At 36.8% G+C, this 12,538-nt stretch overlaps 2 protein-coding genes across 5 annotated transcripts; one reads left to right on the forward strand and one right to left on the reverse strand.

Annotated features, from left to right (window-relative positions):
• Positions 1-370: 370 nt before the first annotated feature.
• Positions 371-2,257, reverse strand: LOC125138398. Its single transcript, XM_047817733.1, has 3 exons — positions 1,385-2,257; positions 936-1,014; positions 371-834 (listed from the first exon to the last, which is right to left on the reverse strand). Exons 1-3 carry the CDS (start codon positions 1,896-1,898, stop codon positions 780-782), a joined length of 648 nt encoding a protein of 215 aa, XP_047673689.1. The 5' UTR covers positions 1,899-2,257; the 3' UTR covers positions 371-779.
• A 124-nt stretch (positions 2,258-2,381) lies between these two features.
• On the forward strand, positions 2,382-6,302 carry LOC113662621 (GTPase IMAP family member 8-like). 4 transcript variants are annotated; one of them, XM_047817732.1, is made up of 5 exons: positions 2,384-3,544; positions 3,677-3,748; positions 4,928-5,641; positions 5,910-5,994; positions 6,096-6,302. In XM_047817732.1, exons 1-5 carry the CDS (start codon positions 3,016-3,018, stop codon positions 6,148-6,150), a joined length of 1,455 nt encoding a protein of 484 aa, XP_047673688.1. In that variant the 5' UTR covers positions 2,384-3,015; the 3' UTR covers positions 6,151-6,302. The 4 variants fall into 4 exon arrangements, with proteins under 4 accessions (XP_047673686.1, XP_047673688.1, XP_047673685.1 ...); XM_047817731.1 differs by having other exon boundaries at positions 2,386-3,544; positions 3,611-3,748; XM_047817730.1 differs by having other exon boundaries at positions 2,382-3,748; positions 6,117-6,302.
• The last annotated feature ends 6,236 nt before the right edge of the window (positions 6,303-12,538 follow it).

Here is a 12,538-nt window from a genome sequence, read left to right on the forward strand (position 1 = left end):
GTGCTACAGAGCCTGTATTGTGTTCCCTGTATTCCAGCCTTTGCCCGAGCCTAGCGTCGTACGACTCTGACGTGTGTGCCAAATTTCAATAGCTTTCGAGCATGTTAAGGGACCACAATGTGTGCTAAAAAATAAATAAATAAATAAATAGATAAATAAATAAATAATAATAAGAAGAAGCCCGAGCAAAAACAATAGGGCTTCGCACCATCAGTGCTCGGGCCCTAAAAAAAAAAAAATAATAAATCCGAGCAAAAACAATAGGGCTTCGCACCATCGGTGCTCGGGCCCTAACAAGAGCACATTTAAAGTGTGGTAAAAAGAGCCCCATTTCTTTAGTATTTCTCCCTTGTAGCTCACAACCTATAAAGACGGATTTATAACAAGTGTTTTTGTATAAATTCTGGGTACATTTTATTAACATAGTTTTCTTTGCTTACACCAAGTATATAACAAATATATAACAAGGTATAAATCACAAATGAGGTATTACAAAAAAAAACCCTGACATTTATTCTTCATTTACATTATATTTACCGCATTTGGCAGACGCCCTTATCCAGAGCGACGTACATGAATGCTTAAATCTCTAACATTGCATACATGATTCTGGCTCACTACTTAAGAAACCATGAGATTAAAACATTGTTCAAGTTACGATGAAAAAGTGTCAAAGGTTTTTTTTTCTTCACTTAGATAATACCTTATACTAATGTCATACTTAAATACAAACAATAAATACAATATACAGAATAGACAGATCTCTCAGAGGTCTGCGCTTACTGAAGTGAACTTGTTGAGCATGACCTGTCCCTGTTGGAGCGTGACCTATCCCTGTTGGTTTATATTTGAAGCAAACATTAACTTTAATCAGAAACAATTGAAATGTGCATCTTTTATGTTTTTAAACATGTTCTGTTCATTATTTTGCCTACCTTAATGGTGGAGTAGATGAAGTCTCATGCTGCAGAGATTGATATGAGCCATATCCAGAGCTCATATCATCATCATCCACTGTTGAATAAGACAAAGTTTCATAAATAAGTGTTACAAAACCAGTAGAATTATATTTATTTTAATTATTAAATAGATTTATTTAATTTTAGAGTATTTTAGCCATTATACATTATTTTAAAATACATCTTAGGGGATGCCCCCTGTCCTGCAGAGCCATTTCAGTGTTTAGCATTCTAACTTATTTTACATATTCTACATATAAAACACAAATCTGTAGCCCTTCAGGACCCAGGGTTGATGCAAATGTCACAGCCAGAAATTCAGTCTTCTGAAACTCATGACTTTAACTGTAAAAAAAGTCTATAAAGAACACACTTTAATTATTAATTTGGTTAGAACACAATCAACACTATTAATACAAACGTACTGTAATGTTGAGGCAAGTTCATGCTGCCGTGTTCCTTTCTGATGTGTAACATACTTTGTGAGGTTTGATTGCTGACAATGGAAGATTGCTTCTCAAATTTCTCACAGATTTCTTTGTCTAACTGAAAAGGACAGCTTTTGTTATTTGCCACTACTTGTTCAATCTTTCTCATCAGTTCAGGGACTTGTACAGCTGCTTTCTTTCCTTTAGTGTCCATAACATGGTATCTGTTCCCACATTTATCTACAAGCCACTGCAGTGCATCCCCTTCACTCTCAATGTGCAGTTCTATGTCTATGTCTTCTATCCAGGCCCCAGTAGTGAACAGCACTATGGTGTGATTCCAGACGCAGTCACCAAGAAGTTGCAGATATTCTTCAGTAATGAGTTTGTTCACCTCTTTGAAGGAAAAAGCTGCTCGTACAAACAAAAGGAAAACAACCGGTGCACCTTTGGAACAATGTGTGTGAACACTCTGCACTATCTGCCAGTCGAGCTCAGGTGTTTCCTCCATATCATGGACCCAGTCCCAGCCTGGAGTGTCTACTACAGCTACCTGTCTTCCTGCTACTTGTCCATGTTGCTGCTCACTCTGAAAAGTCTTTTGTCTGGAAAAAAGGTTTTTGCCTAACAATGTTTCCAGTTGTGGTCTTTCCAGCTTTTCTATAACCAATTAATACAATGTTGACCTCAGGATCACGAGGCGAGGCTCCTGTAAGCAAATAGAAATATTCAGATATGATTTTTCAATGCATTTAGAGAACACAAAGATATGATTTAATGAAGCTAAAAAGTGATCCTGATTAATAACAAAATAATCATGCTCTGGAAAGTAGTGTATAGTTATATTTAACATTGTGGAATAAGTGTCATTCTATCCTATTGTACTATATGATATATAAACAGCCAGCCATTCACCAAAGTGGATGACTTGGGTATGTAGAATATTACATATTTATTATCATTTTCCTTTAAAACTGTTGGTAAATCAGACTTATAAATCACTCATTCTGTCTGTAAGATTTAAGGAAATTATACTGTATGTACATTTTTAAAAATTGCTCTTACTTTTAGAAGCAACTTGGAGCTGCTTCGGAGTTTGTGGTGTGTGAGAATAAAAAGCTTTTTTTTCTACACAGTGTAATCATAACACTTACCAAACAATAGGATTATGACCAGAACCTCTTGTTTCCAGCTAGAGCTTGTGTGGTAGAGTACAGTTATCTGATCCTGATTGCTGTATAAGGTTTGATCATCAATGCTACAGAGTACCTGCACAGTACTCATTCTCTGGAGTCAGTAAACAACGCAGTGCCAACAGCTCGTGCTACAGTATCTAGCTAAAGTTATCTATCCAGCTAAAAACATCTGTAATATCACTTCACTGACAGTACAACTGTACACTGCAGCTTTAATGTAAAAATAAATAGCCAACTGTTAGCTTATGTCAATGTCCATATCATTTCTTTATTAAAAATGTTGATTCCATTCTGCTCTTTATTTTCATAGGAAGCACAAGCCACAGTTCTGAGATCAGAATTTTGCTAACAGGCTGTCAGTTTTATGGAAAAAGCTCAACAGGAAACACAATCCTGGCACAGGAAGCATTTGTGGCATTTCCAAATAAGAGGATGTCAAAGTGTGTAAAAAGTGAAGGCGACGTTCAAGGAAGGCACGTTACTGTAGTAGATACTCCAGGACAATGGAGAATTCACCCAGTCAAGTACACTACTGAGCTTCGCAAGCAGGACCTGGTGCTTAGCGTAACTCAGTGTCCACCAGGACCCCACATTTTGCTTGTGCTTGTCCGTTTAGACATTTCATTCTCTGAAAGGAACAAGAAGACAATTGAGGGTCACTTCCAGCTTTTTGGTGAGAATGTTTGGAGACACACCATGGTACTGTTCACATGTGGGGACTTTCTGGGAGAAACAACAATTGAGCAGTTTATTGAAAGTCAAGGGACAGCTCTGCAGTGGCTAGTGCAGAAATGTAACAACATGTACCACGTGTTCAACAACAACAATAAGGATGATCGCTCTCAGGTTTCTGAGCTGCTTGAAAAGATTGATGAGGTTGTTGCTAGTAACAGTGGTGGCCATTTTGAAATGGACCAGAAGATTTTGCAGGAGGTCCAAATGAAGAGGAAGATGGCAGAAGGCAAAGCTAAAGAGAGGAGACTGATGGCAGAAGACAGAGCTAAAGAGAGAAGACTGATGGAAGAAGACAAAGCTAAAGAGAGGAGACTGATGGCAGAAGACAAAGCTAAAGAGAGGAGACTGATGGCAGAAGACAAAGCTAAAGAGAGGAGACTGGTGGCAGAAAAGGCAGAAAGAGGATCAACTAGTTCAGTATCTGAAAAAGGTGACAAAAGTACCACAATTGTGGTCATTTTCATTTGTAAATCACAACAAATGTTAACAAAGATTCATCCACTTTGTTAAACCTTTATTTTCATTTACTTTATCTTTACTAAATTATTAATAATTGAGTCTTAATGCTACAAAGATGCAATGAAGGGATTGAAAAAGGTGAGAATTCAGTAACTACAGGGCTATCAAGTGTCACACATTTTGGGTCTTTTATCACGCTCTCCCGAAACACATCTCTCTCGCAGAAAAACCTTTTGACTATTTTTCATATGTTTGATAAGCCGCAGCACCCAAAATGTATCAGTCCACACCGCTGTCTCTATGGAACCGGGCAGGAATCAAGCGTGTCTCCCCTGGAGTTATTAGTCAGCCTGACAATTATCAGCCAATCGAATAAAGAGCCTATACAACAACCAATCAAAAAATAGCACTATTGTATATAGGTAAGATTTAACGCAACAACCAATGAAAAAAAACATTCATTAGCGAGGGTATTTTCGATAATCGGTTTGAACAAAACCTCAACACAAAACAGCTTGTCTCTGGACGGAACATTGTCCTCAGTCATGACACTAAAAATGGCTGGGCTTGTGCTGAACTGTTTTAAATGGGAGCAACATTACAAATGATAAAGACCATTACAATAAACACCAGTCATAATCTCTCTCTCTCTCTCTCTCTCTCTCTCTCTCTCTCTCTCTCTCTCTCTCTCTCTCTCTCTCTCTCTCTCACACACTCACACACACACACACACACACACACACACACACACACACACACACACACACACACACACACACACACACAAATTAATAAATGGAAATTAAACAAATACTTTGGGGGGTTGGAGATGTCACGCTTGCCTGTCTTCAAAACTTGAGAGCCCTGTAACTATGCTCGGTTTAATTATTAGAGAGTCATCAGGAGAATCAGAACTCTCATAGTGAACTCTCAAGCTGATTAATGATGAATGGCTGGCTGTTTTATATCTCATATAGTATAACAGGATAGAAACACATTTATTCCACAATGTTAAATGTAACTACAAACTACTGCTTGATTTATTTTTTTATTAATCAGGATCACTTTTTAGCTTCATTACATCATATCTTTGTGTTCTCTAAATGCATTGAGAAATCATTTATTTCTGAATATTTCTGTTTGCTTACAGGAGCCTCGCCTAGTGATCCTGAGGTCAACATTGTATTAATTGGTTATAGAAAAGCTGGAAAGACCACAACTGGAAACATTATGTTAGGCAGAAACCTTTTTTCCAGACAAAAGACTTTTCAAAGTGAGCAGCAACATGGACAAGTAGCAGGAAGACATGTAGCTGTAGTAGACACTCCAGGCTGGGACTGGGTCCATGATATGGAGGAAACATCCGAGCTTGCCTGGCAGATAGTGCAGAGTGTTCACACTCATTGTTCCAAAGTCGTACCTGTTGTTTTCCTTTTGTTTGTACGAGCAGCTTTTTCCTTCAAAGAGGCAAACAGATGCATTGCTGAAGAATATCTGCAACTTCTTGGTGACTGTGTCTGGAATCACACCATAGTGCTGTTCACTACTGGGGCCTGGATAGAAGACATAGACATAGAACTGCACATTGAGAGTGAAGGGGATGCACTGCAGTGGCTTGTAGATAAATGTGGGAACAGATACCATGTTATGGACACTAAAGGAAAAAAAGCAGCTGTACAAGTCCCTGAACTGATGAGAAAGATTGAACAAGTAGTGGCAAATAACAAGAGCTGTCCTTTTCAGTTAGACAAAGAAATCTGTGAGAAATTTGAGAACCAATGTTCCATTGTCAGCAATCAAACCTCACAAAGTATGTTACATGTCAGAAAGGAACGTGGCAGCATGAGCTCGCTTCCACCTCACAGTAAGGGTTGTTGTTCTATTTTATTTTTTTAATGTGAAATTTAACATAAACATACAGTGCAGTACTGTTTTTGTGCTAACCAAATATATAGTTTTAATAGTATTTATTTTAGGGTGAATCCTCTCATCTAGAAGTGTTTTTTTAATATTGAAAAATGGTTAAAATACACATTCATTAAATTTGTCAATTTGCTTTTCTGCCTGAAAATAAATAAATTTCAATTTGGAGATTTCCTGATACTTATTTAAAAAACTGTCTTATTCAACAGTGGAGGATGGTAATGATGATAAGAGCTCTGGATATGGCTCATATCAATCTATGCAGCACGAGACTTCATCTACTCCACCATTAAGGTAGGCAACATAATGAACAGAACATGTTTAAACACATAAAATATGCACATTTCAATTGTTTCTGATTAAAGTTAATGTTTGCTTCAAATATAAACCAACAGGGATAGGTCACGCTCCAAGAGGGGTAGCTCACGCTCAACAACTTCACTTCAGTAAGAGCAGAACTATGAGAGATTCTCAGACTAGACTCTGTCTATTCCCATCCACTCTAAAGCAGATCCTGACACACCAGTTTCTATAAGAGAACAAGCAGAAGACAAGAGGCTGAAAACTGAGTTACAGAAAACATAAAATTAAGTGTACATAAAGTCTGAATACTTTTCTTATTATTTGTATTTAAGTATGACAGTATAAGGTATTATCTAAGTGAAGAATAAATGTCAGTAAACTTTTGTAATACCTAATTTGTGATTTATACCTTGTTATATATTTGTTATATACTTGGTGTAAACAGAGAAACCTACTTTAATAACATGTACATAGAATTTATACAAAAACACTTGTTATAAATCTTACGTCTTTATAGGTTGTGAGCTACAAGGGAGAAATACTAAAGGAAATGGGGACCACACTTTAAATGTGCTATTGTTGTTGTTGTTGTTGTTGTTGTTGTTGTTGTTGTTGTTGTTACTTCTACTACTATCTGTACATATATCTTTTGTACATTAGCAATGTAAGCGTGTATCTTTTGACAACTTTATCTTAACTGTATAATAAAGTAAACTTTTGCAGACAGATTGTTTTTATGTTTTCTGTTTTAGTAAGTCATACATTTAGGAAACTGCCAAAGCATTATAATCATGATTTGTAGTTTGGAAAACTACATTTAGGGTTTGCACTGTAGACAAAGATAATAGAAAAGTGGCCTAAATATTGCTCACTCTACTATTATACTGTAGTAATTTCATATGTACCGATACTGCCATCAGACAGTGTGAAGGGTAGGTTCTATCAGCTATTAGTTGTCACCCTTCATCGTATCCCCAGGAATGACAAAATCATTCTTCTTAGAAACTTCAATGCTAGTATGGGATGAAACAGGTATTTATAGACTGGTAGACATGGACATGGTGTTGGGTAGGTTACCACAAATGTTTGAGGAAGCTACCACTGTTTAGCATGATCTCCGTATTACAAACACTATTTCAACTAAAAATGACATACAAGATGTCTTGTATGCATCCAACAACTTAAATACTGTCACGTGATTGACCTCATATGAAGAGTTGCAAAATGCTGTACAGATCACCATGTGTTAATCAAGCATGGAATCAAAGTGTGCCTCCCACAGCATCTTAAGAAAGCCAATAACAAGCAGATAAACTTTGCACTATACCATGAAGACTATATATGGCACTTAGAGAAGCATCTTTGCAAGTTATGCTGAACATTTTGAAGCCCTCCTCAACCAACAGCCATCAACTGATTTCTCTATTCTTGGCCTAATCAGTCGATTATTAACTTATCATCCGCCCACCAACAAGAGGTGTTAGCAGTCATCATCTACCTCAAAATTAAGTGCCCTGGAGCTATTCAAACACGGTTCACCAGGATGATTTACCAATTCGTTTTGCAGGAGAATATCTGTTTATCCCTTAACATTTCTGGCATTCTTAACATTTTTCAAATGAATTCCATTATAATTTCTTACAAAAACAAGCTTGACAAATCTAGCTGTGGTGGGAGTAATGACCTATTATTGCTAGCTGCTGTAGGTAAAGTCCTGGCAAGTCATGCTACTGTAAGCAAATTGGTGAAGTACATAAAAGAATACTGTATCTGTTGCTGTTTGGCTGTCCAAGAAAATTTGTTAATATCCAATCACAGTTCCTCAGTGCGATGGTGGCTCCTTAGACTACAGAGGGACAGGAATCTGTAACTTTTAATCTACTGTATGCACTCTGGTAAAACAAGGGTGTGTGTTAGCATCAGTGCTCTTCAGCTCTTCCTGTTATTTTTCACAAAACCTCTCCATGACAGGCTGGAACACAATATTGGGATCATGGTAACTTTCAGACTGAATGGAATTTTTTAAATACGCAAGGCCTTAGCAGTGCAGGACCTTGAGTTGCAGTATTCTGACTATTGCGCGTTTGTGGCTCACACCCCAGAATATCTGTAAATCATCCTTTCCATTGGTGTGAAGGCCTACAGCATTGTCAGGGCTTGTCAGGCAACACTACCTACACTGTCCACTCACAATAGTTCCATCTTTCAAATTCTTGGGTAATTTTCTTACTGAGGGCTGCAACATTAACCACATAATCCACAAGCCTCTGTAGCCTTTGTCAATCACAGACAAAAGTTTTTTGAAAACCAGGCACCTTCAACTACATACCATCTATAAACCATCTGTAGCGCTACAGCTGTGAAGCCTGGGTCACATTCAGCTGACATCTAAGGTTGCTGGAGTCCTTACATTTAAGGTGTCTGCATGGAATCCTGAGGATCATGTGGTGTGATCATGTACCACATTCTAAAGTGCTCAACAGAACAAACTGAAAGAGCATGGAGGGAACTAAACACCAACTGTGTTGGCTTGGGAATGTTATCAGGATACCTCAATGCCAAGGCAAGTCCTGTATGGTCAGCTTCATCTGGGCCTCTGGTTCAGGGTATGCGTTATGAAGCGGTATGAAGACCAGCTAAAAATTTCACTGAGGGCATGTTAAATCAACCCCTTATGACTGCTGTTAACTTTATACTATTTGGAGCTCTGCCATGAAGGAATAATGCATATGGAATTGGAGGGAAACATCAAGGTAATGCAAACATTTAGCCATTAGACACAAAAGATACCACTAAATATACTAATAGCTATGCCTGCCCCGACTAACCAGGCCTTTACTTGCTCAACATGCAGGTTTATGGTTCATAAAGTTTGTGGATTACGGATTGGACATTAACGGTGTCTCAAATGTTTTCAAAAAACTATTCTCATACACGTTTTTTGTCAGATGCAGCTGACATCGTAAGATTCTGTGGCCTCTTTTCTACCTTCTTACCTTCCTTTTTTTGTACCTCTCTGCCACAACACATTTTCCTAGGTTCATGTTGAATTCTTGTATGTATTAATGTGTGAAATACAGAGAGCTCAATACAGAAGCTTGAAAAACTGTAAGGTTTCTAAAAAAAATTTCCAGACCTGATGCAGTAATGGTGTCCTTAACAACACTTTGTATTTCACCAAGCTGTTATGAGTGTTTCTCTCTGTTTTTTTTTTTTAAAGAATGAATGTGAACTAGAAATCAATCATCCTTAACAGGCTTGTTTTGCATGATGGATGTTTTAAATTGTTTCTAGGTATGAATGGTTTTGTTTTAATTAAGATAGACTTCCTGGTGTTATCTGCATGTTTACTGGTATAAGTGCAATTGTGTTTATTTCTTTAGTAAATGTGAGCCAGCTTTTCTATTAAATACTATAACTTCAGATATATCATATTAATAAACCTATTAATATTAAACAATGCCAAATACTAGTTAGCTAGCTAATTTTTCATGGGAACACAGATGTGCAAATGTACTGATGTGAATGCACTGAAAAGGGATTTAAGAAGACAAGAAACAAGCAGAGGATATGGACAGAAGGTTAGCAGAGGTTTATCAGCCTCTTGGAGTATCTTTGTCTATTCACGTTTTTGTTTGTTTGTTTGTTCATTTGTTTGTCCTTCCAGTTTGTTAAATTGTAAAAAGCTGTTAATTACTATACTTTTCTTTGTTTAAGGTTTATTTGTTTTCCAGTCTCTTTGTTCATTCCACAACATGTCCATGCAGCAGAAGTAAAGCTGCCAGTTTTCTGAACTAAAATGGAAAAGTAATATAATTTGATTAACACAGTGGCCACATCACACTATTTATATTTACAGCATTTGGCAGATGCCCTTATCCAGAGTGACGTGCAAAATGCTTTTAAGCCTTTACCATTGAATACAATAACTCTAGTTTACTAGGTTACAGACTTAAGATACCATGAGCCTAAATCAGGAGTTCCAGTCGGGGCAAAAGTGAAGGTCCTGCAGATTTTATTAATTTTCTCATGGTAAAAGGAAGTAAAGTCTTCTGCAGTTAGGGAGGTTGTAGCATGTGGACCCGGGGGGTTGATGATGATGTGGAGCTCACGAGGGTCTTGTGTCGAAGCTTCAAGCTTTTCCTTGCAGAAGGATGTCTTGGCAGAAGTCTCATCTGAGGAGAACTTGGCCAGGAGTTTACGGTAAGAGTCAAGATCTGCATCAAGTTGTGATTTCTTCCACTTTCTCTCAAATGATCTTAGCTCTTTTTGATTGTTGCGCAACACATCTGAAAGCCAAGCAGCAGAACAAGAAGTTTTATTGGGTTTAGTGGACAGAGGGCAGTGATCGTCCATGGTTTACTAGTATGACTTTTTACAAATGTAATAATGTACTAATGATACAGATTCATGTCACTCACAGCCTGATCTTCATGCCATCACAGATTCCCCTGTCATTGTTGTTGTACAGGTGCTGAAAGCTGTGGGTGTGACTGAATAATTAGTGAGGGTGTAGTGTGTGTGTGAGTAAATTTAATTAAATAATGTTGAACTGGAGGTGAATTAAGTCTCCTTGCTCATATTCTACAGTGTATAGTGCCTTCGATTTTATGTACATTTTTATAATGGAATATATAGTATGCAATTTTAATATTTTGTGAATATATATAAAATAATACCAGAGAATGAAAGTGAACTGTTAAATTATACAGTCAATGTTCTGCTACTTTTTTAGGTATCAGCAACTTAAAAAAAAATCTAGATGTGTATTTGTTTGATTAGATGAGAGTTAGATTACACAAACACATTGGAATAGTTGTGGGGTTTGTATATTTTAATTTACCAGAGGATTTTAGCGCAAAAATAAAATCACCTGACATTTCCTTGTTTTCAGTTGTTTTGTTGGGCAGGTTGGTATTTGGTATGTGACTAAAAATTTCTTAAAGTCTGTGTTGAGTTTTTGGTTTCATTTTCTTCACAATGTAGTCCATCCAGTTTTCTGAGTGTACACCAGATTCTGTTTTTGTACACTTCATTTCTCACTGTACTGTGTGAGGAGTGGTTCGGTCATACAGCTCAAGATACAGGTAAATTAAAAAGACATTTTTACTCATTTCCTTTAGTTTAATAGACCAAATATGCACAGTGATTAATAAATCAGCTTAATGTTTGGTCTGTGTGATTTTCAAAATCTACCTTTAATAACAGAAATTAAAGAAATTAAACATAAATTTACTCTGCACATTGATCAAAATTTGATCAGAGTTTGACACCCCTGCTCTAAACTTTTAATAATAATACATCTGGTTACATCCTCATATATCAACTAAAGAATGTGCGTGCGTGCGTGCGTGCGTGTTTGTGTGTGATTTATCCTGTGCATGATTTTTATTTTTAAATGAAGGCATGCATTAAAAGTTCTGTGTACTTGTTTGTCCGGCTCTAACTTTTGAGTGTGAACATATTTCTAGGTTGTGACAGCACAGAGAATGGCTTCAATTGGAAACCCACCTCAAGAGTCAGGTAAATTTCACAAATTCTTTGGTCAGTTGTCATTGTTTTTCTGATTGTGTGGAAAGCAAATAGCAAAACATTTAGCATTAATGCTCAACATTACAGTGCTTTGTATAATTATTCCACCCCCTTGAAATTTGCAGTTAATGTTTCATGTGATCTTGTTATAAATACACCTGTTTCTGGAAGAGGAATGTTGTGAAGATAACATACATTAACAAACTTTACCACGAAGATTACAAGAGGTTACAAGAGTAATTCTTCTAATGTCTCACCATACTGAAAACACCAAACCACAGTGAATCGGTGCTGGGAGCATCAGGCTGTGAGAGTGTTTTTCATCAGCAAAAACTGGTCAGGGTTGAGGACAAATATTTTGTAACCAACAAGGTTTCATCACCTTATGATTGTACCTTTAAATGTTAGACACATTTACTAAATGGAATGATAAAGTCCATTAAGGTTGCTGAATGTATCAACAAATGCATAAAATGTAGGTAAGTGGGCACTGTACAGGCCTTGGAAAGGTTTTCAGTGCCTTTAAATGATTTAATAAGGTTTGTATTATTTGGATTAACTAATATGCCATTATAATACATTTTGACAGCAAAATGTATTAGTTTACAGCAAACCTTACAGAATAATGATTAAATTATTCTGTATGCTGCTTTCTTAAGTAGTAAAATATTCAATAACATAGTCTGTCTGGGTCTCCAGGCTCCAGGCTGGCTGTTTGTAGACACAAAAAAGGTTCTCATGAAGGTTTTAAAGAAAAAATGCCATAAAGCATAATGTTGCCACAACCATTTCACAGTAGGGATGATGTAGAATAAGATATGGAATGCATTTAGATTGAGCCACACTTACGCAATTCTCAATTTGGTCTCTTCACACTGAAAAACAGAATGAAATACATAGGTATGTTTATTATTGGTTATTGAAATATAAATTAGATGAATTCCAGGAGGATAAATACTTTTGTAAGTTACTGCAAATTTTCTGCATATATGCTATAGCACAA

Source organism: Tachysurus fulvidraco, chromosome 8 (assembly GCF_022655615.1).
Source record: "Tachysurus fulvidraco isolate hzauxx_2018 chromosome 8, HZAU_PFXX_2.0, whole genome shotgun sequence".
Lineage (NCBI taxonomy): Eukaryota > Metazoa > Chordata > Actinopteri > Siluriformes > Bagridae > Tachysurus > Tachysurus fulvidraco.